Raw genomic sequence first — 27,784 nt, 5'->3', positions numbered from 1 at the left:
CAACTAGTTATTTTTAACTCTGAATAAAAAGTTCCACCCTCAGCTTAAGTCCACCATGTCAAAAATTCTGAACTACTATGTTCTACCACATGCAATATATCAGGAAGGACCAGCACCTACATAAAAGCAGCAGCACAGCGCTTCTTCAACAAGCTTGCAGTCTGCTTCTGAAGCATCAAGCTAACATTTTCTGTCTGTTTATACAATAAACCCCTAACACTTATTTCTAATGATACTTCAGGCTGAGTTTTTCTCCTCCCTATAATAGCATGCTGCTAAGTTCCTAAAGCATGCGAAAGGCCAGACTATTGATACAAAAAACTCACAGAAAAACCCCAGTGTGTCTCCCCACCTGTTGAAGTAATACCCAACCACTAGTAGCTTCTGGGAGACAGAAAACACTACCTGCATTACAGGCCCCAACCAGCCCATCCAAATTCTTGTACTTCCCGCCCTTGCACTGTAATGCTTGGCACCATGAGAACAGACCCAGAACCTCCAACGACAGATCTCTGCTCCCTGGCCAGGAACATGCTGTGAAGTCTCCACAATAAACAATTTCCTGAAATCACTAACAAAAAATCTTTATAATAGAAACGTTTTAAAGTATCTTAGGGATTTTGGAGGCAAATTATTGGATTTTTTTAAAAAAACACAGTGTTTCTACCTCAATTAACTCCGCTTCAAAAGGCTCTCCCATTATTTCATGCTACTAGTAGCTGTCAGGATGTTAAGCAATTTTTGTAAGGCTGCCATTTTTTATTAAGGCTCATTAAATAATATTTCGTCAAGTAAATACTTTTTGTCAAAGAATGACTACCACAATTTTAGAAAGGCTGGTGTCCCTTGGGCATGGCTAGGTACAGCATTCTCCTGGCCAAATAAACAAAAATTCCTGAATTATTTTACTAGACTATAAACAAAAGACTCATTTACTGAGAATGAAGTGTTCCCTGAAAATTCACACAGGTGTTTACACCTTAGACACAAGGTCTACAGAATAACTAGCAGGGATTACTGTGGATCAGACACTGGAAATAAATATTATTGCTGTGAGACAAGCTAGCATTATCATGAGACATATCAACAGAAAGCTGTATGCAACCAGGTTTTCCTCAGTAAGACCCAGAGTAATGAATCCAGTTTTGATGGCTCATATCCTTCAGTTGCAGCAACTAGAGCCTAGAGAAAACTGATCAATAAGAAAAAGCTTCAAACCATAAGAATAATCCTGCACTGGGACCACGTGTGCAGGGAAGCCAGGGAATCTCCATCACTAAAGGCTAGGAACAGCTTTTGCCAGCTGATCTGTCCCAAAACATAGCCTGTGCTTCAGAGACCTAATTCTGTAAGGCAGGCAGAAAGTAGAGGAAAATAAATATGCAAGTGATAAATAATTTTTAAAGGATCCAGCTGATTGTTAATGTGGCTAGGTCATCCTTACATAAGGATGTTATTTTCTTGCTATAACTGTGGTTTCGTATGCAGTTCAGTCACTTGCTTCTGATGTGTTTGAAATTTTCCACAAGGGAAATCTTTGATTCAATTCCCTCCACCCTCATGAGATTCAATAAAAGTGTTATTTCTTCTCTTGATTTTTCCTTTTCTTCTGTGATTTTCCAATTTGCAATAAAGTATCCTGGACTGATTGAACAGACACTAATTACTGTTTACAATCTGTTCCCCATCCATTTCACACTTTTTTTTTAATATGGTTTGGAAGAAAAAGAAAAAAAATCCTACCAATTTTATCTATGCTTCTAGCTGCATCAAAGTAATAAAACATAGGAAGGATTATTTACAAAACAAGCCTATATGCTTGAACAGAGTAGGGCAAGAAAAGAATTAAATCTTAAGTTATGTGTGCGTACTTATTGTACCATTTATACTCCACGCAAGGAAATCTATTTTAGCTATGAAAAATGAGGACAAAAACTGAAGCTGCTTATTCCTCCTTTACTACTGTCTGCATGTATGAATGTCTCTAGCCATGTATGTAATTCAGAATTGCCTGAAAAGAAATTATATGAGATTGATTTTATTTTATCCTACATATAGGAGTGACACATAGTTGTTCTCACCATTCATTTTATCAAGTCGTCTACCCAGAAAAGAAGCAATTACTGGCTGCCTAGAAGTACAATGGAAGGGCCTTAGGCATTAAAGCATACCACAAACTGACAGTCAACACCACACTGCTAATAAAGGCAGCAAACATCACTCCAGAATACATTAGCAGTTACACAAAAATCTTATGAAAAGCATTTTGTTCTAATTGACTTTGTAGAAGAGCACCATAAGCTGCTGTGGGCAGTACACCTCTGTAAGCACTGACAAAGAAGAGAGCAATAACAGGGACCAAACACAACAGCTAAAAGAAACCAGAACAGACAAAAATAAAAGCCATGAGTCAAAGACCCTCCAACCAGTGATAAAACATTAATCCAGAAAGGAGAAAACCTATATTCTTGTTCACCCTGCTACCACACCGAGGATCCCAAACAGTGACAAACTAATCACATGAGCAAAAGAAATTTATTCCAAAAAGTTTCAAAAGAACAACTGCTGAAAATACCATTTTTGCTGCATCTCCACAGAGATCAGCTTTGATATCTCAGTCAACTCTTCCGGGAGCAAGTTCAAAACTCCTGAGGGACAGAACTGAGGCCAAGTTTCTTCTATTCTGGGCAAAGACTCATTTCTGGTAGAAGACACCACAGTGGCATCCTCCAGGAACTGAGAGAATCTTTGAAATAAAAATTCCCATTCAAAGTATACACATTCTACCCATATTTCCAAATAGCTGTAAGTGAACTAAAATGGCATTATTCAAGAATTCCCTACTGAAAAGTAAAAAAAAAAAACTCATTTACACTACTCTTTCAATCCAAAAAAAAATTTACAATAGCTCAAAAACTTAGAAATTAATCTAATCAGGCATCCAAGTATTAGGAATCTAACTTAAGCAGTCACCTAGACTCCCTTGGTGGGAAACAGATATGCCATGAAAGAGAAATACAGACTGCTGTGTGACAGAAGGCTGAGTGCACCCTCGCTAAGTTTGCAAATGACACCAAGCTGGGCAGGAGTGTTGATCTACTCAAGGGTAGGAAGGCTCTGCAGAGGGATCTGGACAGGCTGGATCGATGGGCCAAGATCAATTCTATGAGCTTCATCAAGGCCAAGCACCAAGTCCTGCACTTGGGTCACAATAACCCCACTCAACACTACAGGCCTGGGGAAGAGTGGCTGGAAGGCTGCCCAGTGGAAAAGGATCTCGGGGTCTTGGATAACAGCCAGCTGAACATGAGCCAGCAGTGTGCCCAGGTGGCCAAGGCAGCCAACAACATCCTGGCTTGTATCAGAAATAGTATGGCCAGCAAGACCAGGGAAGTGATCGTCGCCCTGTATTCGGCACTGGTGGAAGCTGCAACTTGAATCCTGTGCTCGGTTTTGGGCCCCTCACTACAAGAAAGATATTGATGTGCTGGAGCATGGACAAAGAGGAACAAAGCTGGTGAAGGGTCTAGAGCACAAGCCTTCTGAGGAGCAGCTGAGGGAACTGGGGTTGTTTAGCCTGGAGAAAAGGAAGCTGAGGGGAGACCTTATCGCTCCCTATAACTACCTGAAGGGGGGCTGTTGTGAGGTGGGTGTTGGTCTCTTCTCCCAAGTAACAAGCAATAGGACAAGAGGAAATGGCATCAGGTTGTGCCGGGGGAGGTTTAGATAGGATATTAGTTAAAATTTCTTCACCAAAAGGGTCGTCAAGCATTGGAACAGGCAACTGGTTGAGTCACTATCCCTGGAGGTATTTAAAAGATGTGTAGATGTGGTGCTTAGGGACATGGTTTAGTGGTGGCCTTCGCAGTGGTAGGTTAACAGTTGGACTCTATGATCTTAAAGGTCTTTTCCAATCTAAATGATTCCGTGGTTCTATGATTCTATGTTCATAGTCTTAAACACACTTGTATAGGCAGCACAAATTACGTGCTAGAATTAATATGGAACCTGGAGGAAACCTGAACTTCTTGCTTATATCAGATCCAGCTTTCAAATGGTGCATTTGCCAAGATGTATCCTACACACAATATTTAGACTAAAACTTCCTTTACTAAGGACCATGTTTTTTTCCAATTTCATATTAAAAATCTATTTTTGTTGGGTACCAACACATGGATTCACTGCATCCATACCCAACTCATAGCTGGCTTTGCAGAATACTGATGATACTACTAGACACCTTTCTAATGTCTTTAAAGACTTCTTCCAAAAATATCACAGTATCACAGAAGTCATCTTTGAACTTTTAAAATCCTCCAGCACCCTTTGCCTCATGCAACTTCTGGAACTGTAAAACCTTTAGCAAGTGTCTATCATTTCTATAATTCACCATTAACTTGCTTAATGCTGAGTATATTTATATGTGAAGGTGTTTCACAGTTTTGTTTCAGAATTCCACTAGCTACCTGTTCTCAGGCAATCACATTGGAATTACCTTATTCTCTAGAGGTCAGTGATCCCCAATGCTTCCATTTTTATTCTAATCTGTGAGAGCACTCTCTACAAGCAAGCTCTCATTCCTCTAAATAGAACCTCTTTCCTGTCCAATAACTATCTCTCTCCTACACAAATTCACCGTTCACAAAAAGTTCCATCTTACAGGCACCGGTCTAATGCTCCTTTCTTGCCTCACACAACTCCAGAAACATATTTTCTCTTCCCAACATCCTCCTTTTGTTCAAGCATTGATCAAATGTGATTGCACTTAACCTGCTAGCTCTTGAAGTTGCTGCGACCCTCTGCAAGTTCGTCATCAGGAGAAAGAGATTTTTCACTTTTTCACCTGCTGACCATCCTTCTTCCAACTCCCTTAACCTCTGCTATGTGGATAATTCAAGACTATTTTCAGAGGACTACACTCAAAATTATTTTTTCAGTCCAGGTTTTCAGATACATTAACAGGAACATGAAAAACTTTAATGAGCTCTAATTAGGTATCACACATACCAAGGAAGGCAGTCCCTAAAATGAACTGCAATCTGATTAGTTAGAGAGTCATAAGGCTCAAACACTACTCCTGTTCTCAAAGGAAACTGCTAGTTCCCTGGCTATCCAAATTTGCATGAAATCTTAACAACATGAAAAAATAAATTCTGCTCTTTCACATTTCTTTACTATGTCAACTTTTCTCTCTATAGTGCAAACATTCTGGCAAGCATAATAACTTCCTAACTTTTGTGTGAAACGTAACTTCACTGAAACATATTATCCAAACACATACATACAAATGTGTGCATCTCGGTGAGACATCCACATGTAACTGATAAGACCTGCAAGCAGCTGTAGTATTGGAAAGCCTGTACATAAATATTTGTTAGCACACAGACATGAATTACTAAAGATGTATATTACTTTTTGAGATGACAACAAACATGGGCAATAGCTCGATGTAAGATTCAAATTTTTTACATGTATTCAGTTCTTACAATTCTTCTGGGTTTGGTTTCTACCACCTACCCAAATCTCATCTACAAAAGTGAACACATGAACCAAAAAAACTCAGTCTTTCCAAAGCACCGCTATGGAGAAAGACCTGCCAAGCCAGCGTTACTTCTGTCGGATTCTCAGAATTCTGAGCAAGGACTGATCCTATTCCACATTCTCAGAATATCAAGCTTTGACATAGTCAGAAGGCTCTTGATCCTTACCCTCTCTAAGGATAGACTTCTGACGTGGCAGTAAGTACATATTAGAGCCTCCCTTCAAGCGTAGACCAGAATGGTATTAAAGACAAATCTCTACTGAGGCCGATGACTACATAGAGGCACTTCTAGATAAGGAAGCCCTCAAGCTTTAAGTGTTTGGAGGACAGCAGAGAGAGTATTCAAGAAAAGTATTATATATACTTGACTTCCTTTGTTTATATCATCTCAATCTTCATTTTTGGCCACAGTAGGCTAGACGGGTCTTTTTTTTGAGTTATCAAAAAAAAAAACCTGCTCTGGCATTCTTCTGAGCAGCCTCACTTGTCAATCACTATTTCTGCTATTCTTGTTTGTCAGTCTTTACTTTTGTCCACTTTCTCCATTTTTACCTTATCTGTTTTTTCCTCCCATTTCTCAGCCTCCTGTCATCTAATCCCTACCTCTGATCTCCTCTGTATTTTTGTCATGTGGATGATACTGATCTTTACACGCTGCAACTTTATTTCACACTTCAGGCACAGCATTAGAACACATGTATTCACACTCTAAGGTCGTTGTTTCAAATCCATCTGCAGACTCAGACAAATTTACACTTATTTCATTCAGATAGCATTTTCTTCAAAAGATAATAACGTACTTCCCTTTTTAAAATACATAAATGTCTGCACACATTACCTAGGCTACAAAAATACAGTAGTCACAAAAGCAGGTTATCAATCACGCAATTTACATCTGTGCTTTAGAGACAGGAAACACCTCCAGGCAGCAGGACTATGGAACAGCAGACATTCATTACTTCAATAAAGATACTCTACAGGTTAGGTTACACAACCTCTGCAAAATGGTGACAATCAAAAACCTGGCAGGGGGTGATGGGGAAGGAGACACGAAATAAAACAAGAATATGTCTTCCAGTATGCAAGAGCAGAGAGAAGGGACGAAGTTAAAAAAAAAAAACTGTACAAGACTTATTTCCCTTCCCTTTTCTGAAAGGAACTCTTCTCATAAAAATTTCAGGAAGTCTACTCGTCTTCAGGATGGAGGATTATACAGCAACAGATTTCTAAGCATTCAGCTCATGCAAAGTGTACTGACACCAATAGAAGGATCATAAGCAGCAAAAGCAATGCCAGGAAACTGGAACTGCATATTTCAGATGTCGACATAAGGTGTGTAGGAACAACCATACTATCCTAAGTCACAGCTATGGTGGAAAAGAAACTTCCACGTACTGACCTGTTTATATACCATTCCTCAGTTAAACATTTTCAAACAAAATTCTTTGTAGCATGTCAAAAATTTATCTGATCAAAAATTAGGATTTACTTCCTTATGAAGTCAATGAGCTTGACTTCTTTCACTTACTAGCATAGGCCTCTAGCTGTGTTCATGTTACAACATTACTCTACACTCCGGCTTAAATGGATTTCCTGGCAAAAAAATAAAAAAGTTTTGATCTGATGACAGATTTATTCCAAAAGCAAATTTCTTCTCTTATCTCTCCAGAGAAGCTTCAGTAACAGTCTGGATAGCAACCAACATCTGTACAGTACTACTACCAAGTATTAATACACTAAATTCTCCCTACTATAATATTAGGTGATATTTAGACCTTGCCCTCTATAAAAGTGCTTAAAAAGGAACTATCAATTTGTATCAGAATACCTACTTACAGGCATAGACTGCCACCTAGTGATTTTGATTATCCACAAAAAAAACCAACCACCAAACAAAAAACTGAACAACCTCCCTCTTCTAGGAGAGAAGAAAAAGATCGCTCATTCCTTCATATTTTACATCAACATATAGAAACAACCTCATATTATATGACTTGTGTCTCCTATTATTATGTTGATAGTAAATGCAGGAGGGGAATGGAGAAAGAAGAGGCAGTAAGTGTATGTAATCTTCCTTGTACAGGTAAGATCCATGAGATTGCTTGTTCATCAATTCTGTCTGGAATTCCTCCTTACTTTACATGGACTCTAGCCTTTGCATAAAACCAGCACTGCATCCATAATTTGTTTAATCTCTAAGACTACACTGATAGAGAGCCATACCCCCTCAAAATTTTGGACTCCTTCAATTTTTGCACTTTCAGTCCTTCCTGGTTCTCTTCCACACTGTAACTATATTTTCAGTACATCCTCTTGCTCATCTTTGCCATTCCCTGTTCAGCCACTCCCTCTTTTCTGCAAGATTTCACTATTAGTGAAGAAAGAAGCCAAAAGTTACCTGTGTCATTTTATCTGCCTTACAAAGTTAAATTATCATTATGTGAATGACTCCTAAATTTTCCTTTTATCTTCAGACTTCTCCTTCTGTCCAAACTTGTATTTCAGATATTGCCTTCATTTACTTATGGGCACCTTAACAGCAGCATAAAGAACTCATTCATTTTTCCCCATCAAGCCTTCTCCACCCCCTTCTCTCAATCACTACCATCTTTAGTTCACTCCTCATCTAGACCTAAAGCTCAGAATCTGCAAGACAAATGTATTTGTAAGACAAACTTGGGTGGTGTTTGTGTGTTTGTTTTTTTTTGTTTGGTTGGTTTGGTTTTTGTGTTTGTTTGGCTTGGTTTTGTGTTTTGTGTTTTTTTTCTGAGTAGGAAAACAGCAACAAACTTTTCAAATTTCTCCTTCTCTTCTAGCTTACACACTTTTCCTCCAGTAAATACAATCTTTGCAATGCTCTGAATCAATGTGAAGAGATAGTTGCTGACCTTGTTAAATTGATCTCACTAGTACTTTATGTACCTGTGCATTTTGTTTTACAACCACATGAAACAAGAGCATTACTTAGTTTTTCCTTATTAAATCTGTCCTCTTTTTCACCATAAAGAGGTCAGTACCCTCTATGATCAAATAGCAATACTAGCTTTCATTAGCTTTTGTTCCATGTTCATATACGTACTTCCATAATTTCTCATGTTGCCTCTCATGCTTTAAAGGAGCTCTTTTCAAATATTCCCAAAGTTACGTCGTATCTTCCTCAAAAATATCATTTAAAAATCTTTGTTGTTATACCCGTAAAATAAGTCTGATTCTAGCTAGGCTGCTGCTGTGATACTGACTAACACAGAGTAAGTAGTTCTTTGCACTCCCTCAGCAGTACACATCTCAACAGTACCCCTGCACTCCAGCGCAGGGGCTATCACAGAGTCGTTGAACAGCACTGGCACTTCCGAATACACCATCAATAAAATGCTACTACAAGAATTAAATAATGTCCTTCCTCCACTCCAATATTGTAAGATTTTCTTACTTCAAAGAAAACCAACAAATGACCTTCAAAGCAATACCCTAACAATATAAAGTTTGTTCCTTTTGTCTTTTAAACTGGATAAGTTCACTAAAAAACAAGAAGGTTGCTTATGGAGCCATCTGCTCCTGTTGCTTATTTCCCAAATTAAGTCTTCTGTTGCCCATGTTTCCAGCAACCAATTGCTGTCTCAGAGGCTTCATGTTCACATGAAGGCTAGTAAACAGAGTTAACATATCACACCAGAGTTACAGAACTATAACTCAATCGCAATAAATAAAAATAAAATAAAAACACTAAGACCACTGCTAATAAAAGTCCTACCCAAACTATTTGAACGTTAACGTATAAACCAGGGAGTGAGAAAACATCCACATAATTGAAGCAGAGAAACAAAAACAACAAAATATGGTTATGTTTCTAAAACTTCCTAAAAGTATAGTCTTCCTCCTCTCCCTTTTTTTGTTCACTCCAAAAAAGTGTATCTTGGTGATCTCCAAGAAGGCAGTTACTAACCCCCTCCAGATGAGGAGAATTAAATAGATTCAATCATTGGCTGCAAGTGGTCCACATCACCTTTGTGCCTTGAAGGAAGCAAGCTGCTGAAACTTAACATTTCATAACCTCTTCTTCTGTTTAATAGCTCAGTGGGGCAGACAGAGACTGTCAAATTAAAAGCTATCACATTACTGTATTCACAGCCAGTTTCCAAGACCTGTAAACTGATATGTAGTGCCTAGCATGCCATACATGAAACATCGATTCTTTTTTTAGCATTCCAGTAAGAGTACTTCTCTCAGCAAAATGGGTACTTAATTAAACCACACCAAATGGATAACCAAAGAAGAAACTTGATTGGAAGAGCAGTGAAGGACTTTGAAAAGTGCTCTGGATTTGCCAATCAGGTATCACTGACTAGGTAGTTAAATTCTATCCATCAAGAACTGTGAACGTGATACTTAAATGCTTGTGCAACAACATATGGTCTGAAAGTCTCTTCCTTCTCCCAACCTTTCTTAGAAACCAGCTGTAGATAGCCAGCTTTCTTAGATACTCAGCTGTAGGAGACTGTCCCCCAGAAATAGCAGAACTAAGTTTCTTCCAAAATGGACACAATATATGGATTAATTTAAATCACAGATTACACAAGAGATTTTTAAAAGCTCCTGCAAGTTTTAAAGAAATTCCCAATTTAAAACTTACTTAAAAAATACGTTTTCAACAGAAATTAAAAAGTTCCTACAAGTAACTACTTCTCCTCTGCCACTGAACTCATCTCAACCGAAGTATGAGATGATTAAGTACCATCTTATTTTTCATATACTTTTACAAACCTGTTCTTCCTACCTAGTGATAAAGGCTACTTCTAAGATTCGAGACAGAGGTTGTACCATTTCTGTGAATGCCTTCACATGAGCCTCCCAAACAAGTAAACCAATCACGTTCTAGATGAAGCACAAGCATAGCCATAACGCATCATTTCTGTATTGGCTTCCCAGGCCATGCTAAAAAATCCTGTATTTTATAAAGAGTTTAAATCCATTTTAATGTAATTCCTTCACAGTTCTTGACAGATAGGACCAAAAAGCATCACCATTTGATGCCTTCATTTGATTATAGTAATTAAATGGGGCCACAATGATGACTATCTGGTCCAACTGCAGTTAAAAAAAAATGAAGTTATATTGATAAAGTTAGTTGAAGAAACAGAAGACTCCTAAAATTATGTCAGCAAGTTTCCACGGCTTTGGAGGCTTACATAAATGGTAACACATCCAAAACTTTTTCTGTTTCCAAGGGCAGAAAGGAAAACAGAAGTCCATTTACAAGACCTTTCTCCCGCATGTTCTTCTCATCTCCCACAAACCACAGAGGGGTACAAAAGAACAGAGATGCTAATAAGAAAATAATGTCAGATTTAAAAGTTAACTTACCATATTTGTCTCGCAAGCCAACAGTACACCTGAAGACTCCACCGAAGGCCACATCTTCACCAAATATTACTGAAAAATAAGAACAGTAGAGGATGCTAATGTTATTCCAATGCACCTTATTTTTAATGAATGTGTTTCAAAGGCTTTTATATGACACACTAATACAAGTAGCACCTAACATTTCATTTTACTTCCAGATTCATCTAGACCTAAGCATTTCTCACGCATAGCCTAGCTATAACAAATAAAGAACCAAGGTTAATGAGGAATCAGTACAACATAGCTATGTCTCAAAACAGAATTCATGAAACTGATTCAGCTGTGCTTTCAGTAAACGATCTATTTATTTTTCTGAAATATTCTATAATATCCAATGAATAAAAGCAATTCCAAGAAACAATTACATTCAATCACTGAAGAGTTATTGAAGTTATGTGTTCTGCTTCAACTGGTAACCATCTGCATTCTTCATCCATGGATGTCAATAGATGCAGTGTTTTGAAAAATGTCAAACTGAAGTCTTCTTCAAAATACCAATACAACATGAAATTTGAAACCTTCTCCAAACATACTTGCCAGATCCCTGAAGAGGGACTTCAGAGGAACTCCTCTACAGAAAAGATGGATATCTAATAACCAGGACAATTCTCATTATTCACCACTACTATCCTTATAGCGTGGGTGATGTAGCCAATAAAGTTTTATCACTAAAAGTAATTGCCTTTAAAATGTAGCTTCATATCAACCAATCTGGGTTTTTTTTCTTTGAATTTATAGAATTATGATGTATAATTTTTCTTAAAACAGTTTTGTTATTTCAATTCACAGAAATAGGTATTGCCTATTTCAGTTTTTTGGGGCGTGTAAAAGCTGTGCAGCAGTATCACCAATAGTGGCTTGCATGAACTGGGGTCAGTTCTGATAACTCCCAAATTCCTCAATACTCTACATATTCTAAATGATAAAATAATAAGTTAGCCTCTTGCCTTTCAAATATTATTTTTATTTAAATAAAATACATTTCTGATTGGAAGCACTAAAAGGGATTAACACACTTCTGTCAATCATATTAATGGCACCACTTAAAGAAAAATAACATGTATGATGATGTAAAACCAATGCAGTCATGGAGATTGAAGTAAGTGCCCCAATCACCTCTCTAATTCATTTTTACTATTAATTTCTCTGCTTTTTTATGTACTTAAAATTTTTGTAAGGCCTTCCCATTACCATATGGCTACTCACTATTGTGCCAAATCAGCATTAAAAACTCCCATTTAATGCTGGTGTCAGCAAACTTGCATGGATTTACTCATTCTGTTCAGCCACTGAAAATATTTTCCTGGACAGATGCTAATTCTCATCAACAAAAGTATGATGATTTCCACTAGTTAAACAACAGTTGCTCAATTCCCATACAACTAAAAACATATGAAGCACATGCTTTCTATTGCAATAAGTACTAATTAATTCAGTAAGTAGGGTGATACTGACAACTCACACGTCTGGACTGTAGAACTCCAACATCATCTTTCACAGAGCTTTGCAAAGATCCAGCCCTGCAAAGCTGAGGAGCAAGACTGGAACCTTAGAGTGACTAAAAGGCTGAAGATGATAGATCAGTTTAGAGTCCTGCTGTACTAACATTCTACTTATTTTTATATGTCTGATTCCACAGAAATTCTGTTCTTGGCACTAGTTTACCCTCAGTTGTCTGTAGGCTGAGAGGGAATGTATAGAGGCATAGTACTAGACAGACAACATGAAATTTGTCCTAACAGATTAGACAATTACTCAGACTTCAAGTTGAGCAGCGATTCAAGCAGTGCCAGAAAGAGTTACTAACACACCAAAATGAAAAACCAAAATTACACAAGACCATACAGATTTTGCAGCTATGTTCATGACATTAAACAGCGCTCTCAGATATCTGGCCATCATCACACCTTTGTTGTGACAACAGAAGCAAGAGACCTCCTGTTATGTACAACAGTTACAAGTGGAGTAAATAGTTTTGTGCAAAAGAGTTTAAGATGACACTTTTAAATCAAGCTATGATGAACTAGCTTCCTCAAAGTTATAGGTTACCCAGACGGCAAAAGCCTAGAAAATCTTAAATTGCCTATCACAACGATGAACAAAAATCAGTAAAGCTGGAAGGGAATTTTGGAGGGCAGAGAAGGAGAGACGGGAAAATGGACAGAGCAGGGAATATATAGTCTCTAAAAAAAATATCACTTTTTGAGCAGAGAGTTGAAGGAATTAAAAACTTAAGATTTACATTTTAAGAACTCCTTTACTTACTGGTGGGATTCATCCTGCCCTTACGTACACTTCACATTGGTAATACCAGAAGCACGTTCAGCAATTTATCTTTCTGTTCCAACTTTCAAGCAAAATACACCCAGCTAATACAGAAGACAACTGCATCTTAGATTACATAATCCATACAACATATTTAAGGTTTTTTTGAGATCAAAGTGTAGGAATAGCTTATTAGAACACTTCAAAGGTCGCAAGACATACATTTAATACTGTACACACAGAGACAAAACAAAATGCAATTTATACAAAGCAAAACATGCTAACAGTACAGTATACCTGCAGTCGGATCTTTGGCTAAAGCGTTGTCCAAGGCACTTGTTATAGATTGGAAGAGATTCATCTTCTGAGTTTGCCCTGTGTGAAAGTGATTATTTAGCCATTTAATTTGATTCAAAACACAAAGTACTTTAGAAAACACTGGTGCAAAACATGACTAAACATTTAGTTAACAGTCATAAACAAGATCCCTGTTAGGAGTACCCAAGACTCATTTGCTCAGTAAACTTAAATTATGGGATAGGTGGGACTGAGCACAGTGTACTTCACAGTCCCAAGGACTATAATTCTACTACCCTGCATTCAACATTTTTTCAAAAGCCATGCTCTTAGCTAAGGCAAATGCAGCTTTACAATGCTTAGTCAAACACTAGGAACAATGACTAATACAACAGTTTTTCAAAGGAAGAAACCATAGTAAAGCATTATTGTTTCGAGGACTGGGATCCCTTCTGCTAAGATTCATCAGATCTCAGGCTTACTTCATCATTCTTTAATTATTTTTTTAAAAGCTCCAGCATTTCCTGTTCACAGACTCCTATTATTACCAGAAGTTTCCTAGACCACCAGCCTGCTCTCTGGACTGCAGTTAGACTGTGTCAGAGCATTAAATTCACACTCCAAAAAAAGAGAACTTGATGCTGAACAGATATAGTTAAAATAGGTAAAGAAAATGCACCAGACTGCTGTATTTAAATCTTCTGCAGCATGGAGTGAAAGAAAACCTTCAAAACCAAGAAAGGCTACCTGGGTGCCTTTCTTCATTCCAGCTCTGCAAGGAAAAACAAACAGGCCTGAAAGCAAAGATGGAACAAAACGATAGCCCAGGCCCCACTACCATGACCAACTCATATTCTTCAAGCAAATAAAATCAGAAACTGAGTGAATAAGAAATTGCCTGGCTGACATTTAGTAGCTTTTTAACCAGCAAAACTTTTAAGTCATGACTAGGAGTCACAGCCCAGAAGAACACTACCTACCAGCACACACTGCATGTTTAAAAAAAAAACAAGCACATGATGGTTAGGTGAACACCCCAGACAAATATGAGAATGGGTGTTAGAAATCAGAAGGGAGAACTACATTGTTTCCAGTAGCTACAGTATCTTTCAAAAACCATTCAGCTTCCCATCCTCCTGAACTGTAATTAACATTAGCATTTTTTGCTAAAGACTCGTGTCATGCCACACCAAAGCTGAGTAGCTGCATTCCCACACTTTCCTGTGCTTAGTAGCTTTGCTTGGTACACTTGACATGGCCCTTTACAAAGAGGAAACTGTAAAAAAAATTGTTATGGGAACTGCTCAAATTATATGAAAGCTACAAATAATCAATTTACAAATTCAAGGGAAGGAAAGCTGAGGAACAGCAGTTGTTTCTCTCTCTCTAGTCATCTACCTTAGTATCTAGGTTATCTTTTCCACAAGATACAATCCTTCCAGTATCGGATACAAATAAATGCCTATTTTTTAAGCAACTGTGAGAAACTCCTCACACTGCCTGCTCTGACCTGCTGCTCTCACTTATCATAAAGGCCTTGTATCAGCCCGCACAGGAAAGGGGAAACTAACTGCGCCCTTCAGATTTGAACTGTGGAGTCGGAGAAGCATTATCATAATATCAGGATTGGTATTGGCATAACTTTATTTTACTTTCACTGTTTTTCACAGAATTTCAAAGCATATTTTAAAACAAAGGGAAGTAGTTTTCTATTAACAAACAGCAACAAAAACTGTCCTGCCCCACTACTGCTTCTTCAATCTGATCTCAAGCAGGGAGCTGCTGCACACAGGCTTTACCCCGCAACATCCCGGATGCCTACACACCCCGACAGCCAGCAGAAACGGCCAAGGGTTTTCTCAGATTTAATGACCAAGCTGGAACACCGAAGTACCCAATGAAGTAACACCTTTCTAGAAAACAATGTGGTTCATATGAAAGACACAGCTACCCTGCAGCAGGCAGGCTTCTTTCAGGAGAACTCAGCACTAGTCTTTTGCAGGGATGCATCTTGGAAATAAAGTCAAAATGCTAACTCTCATCTGAGCTGCTCATTTCCAACAGAGCTGTGTTTGCTCTCAATCAGGGATCATGGGGATTACCTCAAACCTTTCACTGGATAACACTCTTGATTAATGATTTAATGACAGGTTTATTGCCACATTAATGACTTAAGCATGCAATAAAAAAACAGGGATGGATGCAAGTCATGAAGTTACTGCTAAAAGCAGTACTGAAGCAAGAGAGTGGCAGGGGGAGGGCTCGCAGGTCACAGCAGATGGTCGATGGGCCTAGTGTAACTATTGCACCGACTGCCCAAAATCACTTCACCCCCCGCCCGACACCGGTGAGGCGCCGAAGAGGCCTGAAGCACCACCGCCCCCCTCCGCCCCCCCGCCCGCCCCGCCCTTCCCACCCAAGTTTTTCCGCGAAAAACCCGCAAGTGGAAGCGCTACGGACGCAGCGGGGAAAAAGCAGCCGGGAGAGGCGGCGGCCGCCGCCTGGGGTCTCGCCCCAGCGCAACGGGGCCTCGGCGGGGCCGGGCGGCCCGGGGCAGCGGTGGGAAGCGTCCCCCCTTTCCTTCCCTCCCTGCCTGCCCCTCCGCCCCACCCCGGCCGGGCGGGTGGGGGTCTCCCTCGAGAAGGCGGCGGCGGCAGGGCGGACCCGGCAGCAAGAGCGACGGTGAGCCCGGCCCTCGGGGTTGGACCCCGGCCCGGCCCCGCTCTCACCGTACGCGCTGGGCGCCGGGTCCGGTTGGAAAGCGAAGTGCGCCGCCGACCGGCGTGGCGAGGCCGGCAGCAGGGTTAGCCGGCTCCAGAGCCCGCACCCGCCCCTGCCTCGGCGGCGCCCCGCCATCGCCCCGGAGGCGAGAGCACCGCGCAGCACCAGCCGCGCCCCCGCCGCCGCTGCCGCCATGGCCGCCGCTGTCAGGGGCCGCCGCAACCGCCGCGCGTGTTCTAAAGAGGCGGGGTCCTGGGCGGGCTTCCTGACTGGCCAGCGGCGGGTGGAGGGCGGGCCAATCAGAAGCCGCTCTGCGGTGGGTGGAGGGGTGGGAGGGGAGAGAAAGGGTTTAGTGCGCCTGCGCGGAAGGCGGGGTGTGGGGGCGGGGCTGGGGTGGGGCGAGGTGAGGCTGTGCGCCCTGAGGGCGGGAGCGGGAGTTGCGCGTGCGCGGTAATGGCCGGGGCTGCGTCCGTTAGGGCCCGCCGTTACCTGCGGGCGGTCGCGGCAGCGGTTGGGGCGGATCAGCTGCTGTGTGCTTTGGCCGGGCCGGTGGGTGCTTTCACCCTTGTAGCCGTTGCTGGTAACGTTGTGCAGGGAGTGCCAAACTGGACCTCACCTTTCCGTCAGTGCTGCCACAACTGTGTCTGACACAAGTCTTCACCTTTCCCCTTGAACGTTTTTCTTTCTCATATTGCCATCCTAGCGAGCACCGAGAAAACTTAATAAATGTCTGGAATCCTCGAATTGTACCCCAGCAGGTGGCCCAGAAGGATAAGAATTAATACACCTGCAGGTGTTACCTGTTCCCTCTGTCTGTCAAACCCCATCTCAACTGCACATCCAAACTCTGAGTCAGGCTGCCTTTTAATTCTTGTCCAAGGTCTTTTTTTCCAAACACTCTTGCTCATACCTGCATTATATTTTTTTAACAGTTGAAATGAGCGTGTTTCATATGCATTTTTCTTGTTAGGTTTTATAAAATGTTCTTCCTAGTGTTGTTATCAAAGTGACCACCTCACATTCCTTCTCCATGTGCTTCTGTCACCCAGGTGAATCTTCTTCTACTTTTGCAGCCTTTCTTCTTCCATACGGCCATTGTTGCCACCTCTCAGTTGCCTCTGCATCAATCCTTACCCTTTGTCATGGTTTAGCCCCAGCCAGCGACCAAGCACCACCCAGCTACCCACCCACTCCCCCACAGTGGGATGGGGGAGAGAATCAGAAGAGTAAAAGTGAGAAAACTCGTGGGTTGAAATAAAGACAGTTTAATAGGTAAAGCAAACGCCATGCACACAAGAAAAGTAAACTAAGGAATTAATTCACTGCTTCCCATGGGCAGGCAGGTGTTCAGCCATCTCCAGGAAAGCAGGGCTCCATCACGCGTAATGGTTACTTGGGAAGACAAACACCATCACTTCCAACATCCCCCTCCTTCCTTCTTCTTCCCCCAGCTTTATATACTGAGCATGACATCATACAGTGTGGCATATCCCTTGGGTCAGTTGGGCTCAGCTGTCCCCGCTGTGTCCCCTCCCAATTCCTTGTGCACGCGGCAGAGGGTGGGAAGCTGAAAGAGTTCTTGACTGGTAAGCACTACTTAGCAACAACTAAAATATCTGCACATTATCACCACTGTTTTCAGCACAAATCCAAAACACAGCCCCATACTAGCTACTACAAAGAAAATTAGCTCTATCCCAGCTGAAACCAGGATACCCTTTAACCAGTGCTTCACGTCTCGTCTATACTCATGCCTCTCCATCAACCCCTTTCATGCAGCCTCCAACACATGTGACAAGACCCTTCAAGTTGTTCTTCTTTGTCTGTGTTGATATTATCCGTAAGACTGACCATACTGGATAGCATTTTTACTCTGCTCCAAGAAACTCCAAAACCTTGCCTCAGAGAAAAAGACTAGGAACTTGCGTGATGTATATATGGCATCATCTCTTACAATTGAAGGGGCACATGTGTAACCACATCTGAATAAAGCCTTGTTTTAAACACTGGAATATTAGATTTCATATCTAGTATGAAGTATATATCACTATTATTATTAGATACTGTTTTTTTTCTGTCTGAATTCCAAGCCATTACTGAATATCCCTGTTAATGACCACAGGGCCATTTCAGTGAAGACCATTTTTTCATTATGTATTGTGCGGAAAAATATTTTTTCATGTTGATTTTTAATTTCTTAATCATTGGGATTTATGCAAGATAAAAGGCTTAATCCTATGGCTAACTGGGGAGACCAGTCGCTTGCTCTTTAACATGCCCTTTAATCTCAGACACTCTGACAACTCACTCGAGATCATGGGATCAAACAAGTTCTTCTAACGTATCCCAATATATCCCGTGGAAGCAAAATACTGATTAGTATGTAAAGGGGGTGAGAATTTTTGTAAACAATAGAAAATAATTTCTGCAATGAAAGAGGAGTATAAATGTCAAATGTTGAGTTTGCTTCCAGCTCCACTGGAAGGCAAAATGTAATTATTTCAAAAAGTTAAGAACATAGCCAACATTGTAAACACCGAATTATATATGGCCTATTATTTGTATGGATAATAATCTAAGAGTTTACAATTATCCAAGTTCATTATTCAAATAATTGTATTTCTTTCAGTAAGCAATGTATTCAGTAAGGGAACAGCAGGAAGATGTGCCAGGGGAGGTTTAGGTTGGATATTAGGAGAAGGTTCTTCACCCAGTGGGTGGTGGAGCACTGGAACAGGCTCCCCAGGGAGGCAGTCACCGCACCAAGCCCGACAATATTCAAGAAGCACTTGGACAAGGCCCTCAGAGACATGGTGTGAATTCGGGGCTGTCCTGTGCAGCAACAGGAGTTGGACTTGATGATCCCTTGTGGGTCCAACTCAGGACATTCTATGATTCGAGTAGGAGGAATTTAGCTATATTGCACATTGTTGTGGCCAGATCTGTAAAACTTACAAATGGAGAACACATAGTATAGAAAGCTATTACTTGTGAATCTGTCATCTATTATTAGTACGTCAGTTGTTGGACCTGTGAATTGCTGAACTCAGACTATAAACTATGGGATATATTTGGTTTGTGTACAGTTAGTATTTGTCATGCTTTATTATTTGTAAAAAGTAGCAATAACCTCGGTCATATATTCCAGGAGATGCTTCAGTTTAAACACTGGTGGATAAAGGATACTCCTTGCAGTCTTAGTTCAGTGGCTGTTGTCTCCTACATCTGGTGATATAGGGAACTTTAAAAGAACAGTCATGTAGCCCAGTATCTTACAGAGGAAATGATGGCATTTGTGATGGAAGGGTGGAGGGAAGAAATACCTTCAGTAAGACCTGTTCACCTGCTATTCAGACTTAGGTGACAGCAAAAAAAAGTGGCTGGAGATGAGGCTTGCTACCTAAATTATTACTGCCTTTTGAGTACAAAGGTAGTTTGTCCACATGGTCCTGGGGATTTGCCCTGGTACTGAAAAGGGAAATGGGTGATCAAAGAGGTTTATCCAAATGTTCTTTGGCTGATCAATATGTTAGTGGAGGTGAGTCCTAGCATTCATGTCTTTCCAGCTCTGATGGGGTAATAATTATATCCCCATTGTCGCTGGTATATGGTATGATATTCCAGCACCTTCAGTTACGTTTTGAAGACAGCTCTCTCATTTGGAAGTTGTTCAGTCACTTAGGGCCACTTCTGTTGAATCTATACACCAGATGAAATTTTAAGAGCTGAAGTCAGCTACATTCCCCATCTGTGTCTATTGGTCATTACGTGCATCCCTAGTGTTATTGACAACCATTAAAAACTCTGGCGGTCATTACTATTATTTCTGAATAACCATGCAGAGCAATTAATGAGGATCTGATGATGGCTGCAGACCCTACTGGCATGGACCAGATTATGCCCATGGTTATGCCGGCATCAATCAGATGTAACTCCTTTGAAGTCCATGTTTTTTACCTTGATTGACGTGGATCTAATTGTGAACAAATTGCAAGTATTGGACTCTGATGTGAGCTTGTGGCTCCATGCCTACTATTCTACTCCAAAAGCTCTCAAAATTTGGACATAGCTTGCAGCTGAACCTTAGGCTCCTCCTGAGCTTGTCACATTTCCCAGTAGGTGTTGCTTTATTTAAATTACCCCTCTGTAGATGATGAGGCATTCAGGTGATTTCTCTTGCGTGCCTTCAAGCATAGTTTCGCTGTTTTCTTGTCAATTCTGTCTGTCATGCTGTATTGTTGCTGTAAGTTTTCCGCGACGCTCTGTTGTTCATTGAAGAAATTTTGTAGCATGTTCTCCACCCAAAGAGTTGATTAGCTGATCCACCCCCTCTTACAGGAGCTGCTAGCAAGCACTCTTGACATGCTAATATTATTCTTGGCACTACAACTGTTTTCTTCCTCCCTTTGCTGTCTTCTGTCTTCCTCATACCCTAATTATGACCAGCTTCATCGTTCTTTTTCTGTCATTTATTGGTACTTTGGGGCTGTTTTCTCCCCTGTCCTGAGTTCCTCACTCACATGAAGGGGGTTATTTTGCTGGTTAGGGACAGTCTCTCTTTCCTGGGTATGTGTAACTGTGGAACTGTTTCCTGAAGTGTGGTGTGGAAAGGAGAAGATGTAGCTTTTGGCTTGGCAGTTTTTATTATCAGTCCTGTACAGATTAGATGTGTGAACAGAAAGGGTAGCCTTAACCCCTAGGAACAAGTAAGACAAACTGAACAACAGCAAAGCAGCAATGGTTTTGAGCAAAGGGACTTAGAAGTGCATGGTTTCATCTTAGGTAGCATAATGCCAGGGACCATTTTGCAGTTTAGCAGAGAAGTTTTTATTTTAGACTTCGATAAAAGGCAGACCAGGGGCACTGTATCTGGAACCAGCCAAGTTGTAGTCTGGCAGAGAGCAAATAAAAAATGGAAAAGCAGCTTTAATGGAGTAGTTTTGAACTCATTTGCATGTAGGGTCAGAAATCATCCATTTACGTCTGCTGTATCACCCACCTCTGTGTTAAGACAGTATTTCCCACTCAGTCTAGAATAGTAACTGCGGCTTTTGTCCCCAGCTGCTTTTTAGATTTTTAAACACTTCACCAGAATTATCATGCTCAAATTAAAGACAATCCGATTTTTAATTTGTATGAGTAATTCCTAACATTAAGTGAAGCAATGCTAGGAACAGTGGTGTCTATCCACAGAGACATTATTCAGCTTTTTTATAAGATGTTTTGGTGTTTCATAATTATGGGAAGAGAATCCCACTCTCCTCTGTTTAATTCAATCAGTTTTAATTGCTTTGAAACCACAGAGCATACTTAACCCTATTTGCTACTGTGACTCAATCTAGAAATGCCTGTACAGGGAAATGATTTCTAATAGTTGACAGCTCATAATTCTACTGCAAAAAAGTCATAATGAAATCCAGTTTGAACAAGGAATAAGGACCACATTTTTATCTTGAGGATAATTAAATGTAGAAACAATTTACCTGAGAACATGCTGGATTCACGTCACTTTATTCTTCAAATAATAACTAGATTTCTTTGTAGAAGATGTACTACATCTCAGACAAAGTTATGATCTTGGTACCAAAACTAGTGGGTGAGGTCATACTGAAATAATCATATTATTACCTTCCAGTTCTAAAATACCTGTTGTTGTTCACTAATAAATGAGAATTGCTATTTGACCAATCAGGGAAGTATGCCAAAAAATCTCAGTCAATGAGATTTGGAAATGAGTGGAAAGATGGATTCTTTATATATATATACACACACATAACTGACATTATAAGCAGTGTCCAAAAAGCAAATATAAAAAAAGTCTTGTATTCAGAATTCTTGGGATAAAACATATCCATCCAGCAGATCATAAATAAAACATGCTGGAATGCCTCTCTGTTATTTTGATAATATAGTACAGTATACTGGTCAGTTTTGATGCCTGCTTGTAGTATGGTCGTGTTCAGTGGAAGTTAAAAATGGGAGAGTAAAAAGGTGTGATGGATCAACTTGTGCCAGTAACCCACTGAGCCAAAGCCTCGCTGTTTCCCCGTAGTTAGTCATTCCCCCAGAGCACAGTGCAGTTCCCATGTCTGTTTGAATGAGCTGCCATTATAGAGCATTTTGCCCCTTATGGGTAAGTCTCAAGCATAATTCTGTATTTTTGCTATTATTTTTATTGGAGGACTATCCACTTATTTTATTCAGACTGATAGTGTTAGCTCTGATTTAAAAAATAATAAACTGTAAACTTATCATGTGTACAGGTAGAAGTGTGTTACAAAAGGAGGTAGAAAGGAAAATCCACTGTCCATGAATTATCTTTTGTCAGATGAGATGGTTTTATTCGGTTCAGTTAGCTTTAAGTAATGGTCATGTGACCTTAAAAAGTCACCTTTGGATCACATGAGTTCCCTACAGGTTTCCACAGCATTCTGCCTGCCATGGGCAGGTACTGCTCTAGAGATAACCGTGTACGAAGCAACATGTTCCACAGGTTTAAATATGTGTTTGAGATTCTGTTCGCCTTGCCCCAGACTGACCTTGCGCTGCTGATCAGAGTGGGAGCTGTGGTCAGTTACAAAAATAGTAAATCCCATGCCCTAATGTTAATGGAAATTTCAGTAAATTAAACATACAGAATTTGTACTCTACCAGCAAGTGAACAAGTAAGACTCATACTCCTGCCGTACAATTGTAAAATTTAGACTTTTAAGTATGGAGACATCAATTTCTATGCATCAGTTGTCGGTTTGTTGAACTAGTGTCAATAGCCAGAGGGGCAATATTGCGTAAGTCAGTGCAGTATCCAGGCCCACATTTCATTGCTCTCAAATGTGAGAAGATTGAAAAGAACTGTGGTCAGTGTGTGAATAATCAAAGCTACCCAAAAATAGATCATACTCTAGGGACACCTGTGGTACTAATTTTATAAAAGCAAAACCCCACATTCAGCTGACAGTTCTCCTAAATTTAATCCAAACGGCATATTTTTTTCCTTTTACATACCTCTCCCTTTTAGTTTGACCATCTTTGCAATTAGAGAGTGTTCTAGATATTTTTTCCCTCTTACATACCTCTCCCTTTTAGTTTGACCATCTTTGCAATTAGAGAGCGTTCTAGATATTTTTTCCCTCAGCTAATTTGCAAAGGTTTTGGATATTGGATCGTATTCCGATTCTAATGCTGCAGTCAGCGTGGCACTGGTGTCTGCACCAATGCAGTCACCCACCTGCAGCCATCTTTAAATAAGGTAGCTGGTTGGGGTATTTATCATTATTTCTTTTTTCCTTCACCCAATCCGTTTTCTTCATGCCAGCCAAAAATGCGTAGGTGCATTTTTAATTTTAATATAAAGAGAGTGTATCTTTCCATATGCTCTTTTGACTAAAGATTTTCGTCACCACAGAGTACCTGCAAATTCTCTTGGTTAACACGCAAAGCAGGAGTGCTTAACACTTGTGCAGTCCGTATGGCTCTGGGGAAATATAAGATTGGTTCAACATTTTTGTGCCTCATTCAAGAGAACAACTAGGTTGTGGCAATGCGGTACACTGATTCTTTCTAATTTTTATATAAAGACTTTTTTCAAGTGCGTATATGACAAATTTCTGCCTAAGCTTATTTTAGAGGAACAGAAGATCTTGTAGAAGGTTTTCAGAGGCACCCATAGGCAGCACAGGCATCCCCTAGGCAGCACAGGCATTTCATGTAGAAATACAGCTTCACAAACACCCAGAATTTAGACTAAATTAGGCAGCCTGGATCTCACTGAAAGCAAGTAATAGTAATAAGAATAGGAATAGGAATTCGTATTTTTACCCATAACCTTGATCTTTCTTTATATTTAAATAAGTTTATTGAAGTCTACTAGAAATAGCATGGCTTGAGAATTGTCTTACTGATTTGTGATTTTTCACATACACCATTAGGTGGCAGGGAACAATAAAGATTTACTTGATGAAATGTCATACATATGTTGAAATACAGATGTGTCAGATTGTTCTCTCCACCCTTTTTGAATCAGAATTATTTCCTACTGTGAACTGTCAAGAGCTTTGTCTAGTTAATTAAATGACTTACCAGCAGGGCTCACTGCTTTCATCAAGACTGTTTCAGATTTCATTTCTGTGCAATCATTTTGTCAAATGAGATAGAAACAAAGCATATTCATCCTACTGGGAATTCTCTAAAAACTAAATCTCACCACAGTTGTGTCTCTACTTCTAACCTTTACGTCTGCTTCTGGTCAGGCTAAATCTGACTGCTGGAAATAGGCCCTGGGCCAGGCTAATTCCAGCAGGCCTTAGTGGGAGGCAAGAAACTTTATTATTTTGGGGGGAGTCTTGGTTCTAAACTGGTTGTAAGGGCTGGGCTTTTGTCTGTGTCCAGCTATAAATAAGGATCTTTTACATAGCATAGGTACAAGAAGATTGAAGCGATGGGGTTTAGATACCCAGGCTGACAGATGGGTGAATGTAAAAGACAGGGAATTTATACTGCCAGCAAGATTTGTTTCTCTAAATCTGGACAGCTGCTGGTTTGAGGATTGCAGTGGATGTCACGGATGAGAGGGTAGGTGGCAGGAAGCACAGAGCAAGACTTGTCTGCTTGATAACTCACTTGATGATTGATGTATGGGAAGTTAATTCCGCTACTAGTGACTCTGTAGGAGTTAAGGATGCCTATGCTCAGCATTTCCCAGAGATGTAGAATTAAGTCCCTGGCAGGAGCAGCCCCTAAGAGATTTATTCTTATTCCCCTGAACTCTTCTAGCGCTGTTGGTAGGAACTGTGCCACAGATATTGTCGCATGTGCTTAACTGGAAAGTCCCAGTGCAGATTTTTCCAAATGTTTTGTGTAGTAATCTCATGTCAAAGAAAGAAGTAATAATTCCAGAAAATATGATACAGCTGCAGTTTGCCATACCCGTTTGTAAGCTAACACTTGTGAGGAGGAAAAGCACAGGAGGGTTATTTTTTTGATTTGTTACTGACTAGTCTGATGTGCAGAGAAATTCAGCTCAATGCAGCTTTAACATGACTGAGTGAGTGACAGCAGAGAGACTGAAATCTATTCTTCACAATAAAGTGTGTGTTAGCAACGCACAGAACTGCTACAGTGCGTCTGTTTTGTCCCAGGCAATAGCGTCTGGAAGCAGGGAGTCCTTTGTTCCCACAGCTCTGCCCCAGTGTTGCCCAAGAACACTGACAGTAAGCACACAAGCTGTAAGCTCATTCTTTGAGAGGTCTACACGTCTGCTTGGATTTGGGTTCAGTATTTTTCATCTTAGTCCCTGAGTTTCAGTCACCGTGTTGTATCTGCCCAATCCAGACGTAGGCAATCCTGTGGGAAACTGTGTCCAAACAGGAATCTTCAATAGTTCAAAATCCCAAACCCAATAATAATGATGGTACTACAAGGTGACTTAAGCAACAGATTCTATTAACTTGGATTGCAGAAAATCTGATTCCTTCAAAATAGAAATACTTCCTGCTTGCGCACATCACAGTGCCTTGGCCACCATGGCTGTTGGCATAAAAGGTGGGTCATCTGCAACAGCCATTTGTTTCCTTCACAGATAACTCACAGATACAGATTTCAGAAAGCTGTTGAACAGGACTGAAGCTATTTCATTGTGCTATCAGCCTTAGCATCTGACAGCAGTCTTGGTACTCCAAATGGATTAGTCTTGCAGTCAATCCATAGATCACCCTACCCTATTTCTACCTTGTAACTCTGTAGATTATGGATATCCCAGGAAAGATGCAGCAGAGCCCTGGAGATCATGGGAAAGGAGCTGCAGTGGGTAAGGAGACTGCACTCGGACCCTGTGTGAAACCAAAGAACCAATGTTTTTTGTAGTGCATTGTGAGCCATTCAATAGTCAAAAGCTGCTGTCTTTGCAAGACTTGATGAAAAGCAGGAGTCACTAAGTGAGTGTGTTTCGCTGAGGGGATTGTGTTCAGTGGTGCTGTGCAGGCCCTCTGAAGGAGAGGCTGCTGGAAACAGGTAGGTGTCATGCAATGCAATAACCAATGCGAGCTGTGTGCACGTTGTAATTTGCCCCTGGAGCCCGCAGCACACTGTGGCCCCTGGCTTGGATTTCACATGAAGTGATCTCTGCTTGTAAATACTAATGATGCTACTATGCTCTCACTAGGTTGGTGCCTAACAGGACATTGGTTAATGCGGTTGACTGGGTCTGGGGCAGAGGTAATCTCCTTATCTTTGTGGAACAGGGAGGAACAATCAAAGATCAAGCTGATCACTTATTGTGCCTTTTGTTTTTAAAACCGCGGATAAGTAGTATGAAATATTTGGATCTCCAGAAAGAAAAGGTCTTTTCAGTCTGCATGACTCACACGTGGGTTACCATATGCCTGCAGCTAGGGAAAACTGTTTATCTGTTATCAGACCGTTTTCCATATGATGTTCTTCCCAGTTGTTTCAGGAATGTCAAGAGCTGCTTACTGAGCTGGGCCCATATCCTGAAAATTTCCATTTGTGCTTTTGGTCCTTTCATTGTTTTACAATCAGATGTGAAAGTCTGCCCCAGAAGAGGATAAACATGTTCTGAGATATTGTCATATTTTGGGAATGCGAGGACCTAAACCAGAGTCAGTCTCACTGGATCCTCCTTAGAAGTTATAGTGGTTTGCAAGAGTGGTCACAAACACTTTTTTGATTTCTCCTGAGCTGCGTCCAAGAGGACGAAGTTCAGATCCCTTTGCAGAATTTTGTATCTGCCATCTGCTTTCTGAAGTCAATGTAATAAAGATGAGAGTTCTCATGACAAATTATCTGCTTCAGCACAAAAACCCACATCATTAATTTTTATTGCAATTCTCCCTCATCTCCTTTTACAGACAGCATTGAACAGCTTGGTTTTGTTTTTCTTGAACCGCCTAGATAATAAACTGTAAATTTATACTTTCTAGTACTTTCTTTTGAGGAGCCCCCACTAAACTAAAACATATTTCAGGATGCAAAGAAGGGATAACATTTCACTGTAAGGTAAGAGGAAAACCGTTGGTCTGAACTAACTCAAATTAATGAATGAAAGAATTTCCTTTGAAAGAGGGATCTCAGGCAGGACTAATAGATGCAGGTTAGCTGGAGAAATAAAAAAATTCAGGAAAGCAGCAGGACAAAGTGTATTTCCTAGGCTTTTGGTGACCCTGTGAAGACTCATGCTCTATACCATCTTGCTCTGTCTTCTCTGCTAGGCTTCTCACATCACCTAGAAATGAGATTAGTGGAAAGAAGGAAGTGTGCTTTTCTTAGCATGCAGAGAAGATGATAACAAGAAGTAGGATAAGACAGAAAACAGGAATAGTTTTGTTCAGGTCTGCAAGATACTGGAATGATTTGCATTGCAGTAGATGAATGCCTAGGGTTGTTTTCCTTCAAATGTGCCAGGAGGTGGTACAAGACCGGCTGATGGTTTCATATGTACTGTCAAAGCTACTGCCTACGACTGCTCACATTCAGCTTCTTGTGAAAGGCTGTTACAGACAAGACCAAATGAAAAACCGCTCTTGCAAGCAATGCCTTACCTGC

At 40.5% G+C, this 27,784-nt stretch overlaps 1 protein-coding gene across 1 annotated transcript in view; it reads right to left on the bottom strand.

The window, feature by feature from the left end:
• Window positions 1-16,460, bottom strand: part of BCKDHB (branched chain keto acid dehydrogenase E1 subunit beta) — a 133,599-nt gene extending 117,139 nt beyond the window's left edge. Inside the window, exons 1-3 of the mRNA XM_075087154.1 lie at window positions 16,234-16,460; window positions 13,505-13,582; window positions 10,904-10,972 (exon numbers count right to left, since the gene is read on the bottom strand). Coding sequence (XP_074943255.1) covers window positions 10,904-10,972; window positions 13,505-13,582; window positions 16,234-16,420 — 334 coding nt within the window. The 5' untranslated portion in view covers window positions 16,421-16,460. The remainder of the gene's footprint in view (window positions 1-10,903; window positions 10,973-13,504; window positions 13,583-16,233) is intronic.
• Window positions 16,461-27,784: the final 11,324 nt, after the last annotated feature.

The sequence above is a fragment of the Phalacrocorax aristotelis genome, chromosome 3 (genome assembly GCF_949628215.1).
Source record: "Phalacrocorax aristotelis chromosome 3, bGulAri2.1, whole genome shotgun sequence".
NCBI lineage: Eukaryota > Metazoa > Chordata > Aves > Suliformes > Phalacrocoracidae > Phalacrocorax > Phalacrocorax aristotelis.
The sequence above is the reverse complement of the archived record's forward strand: the minus strand, read 5'-3'. Positions and strand labels throughout refer to the sequence as shown.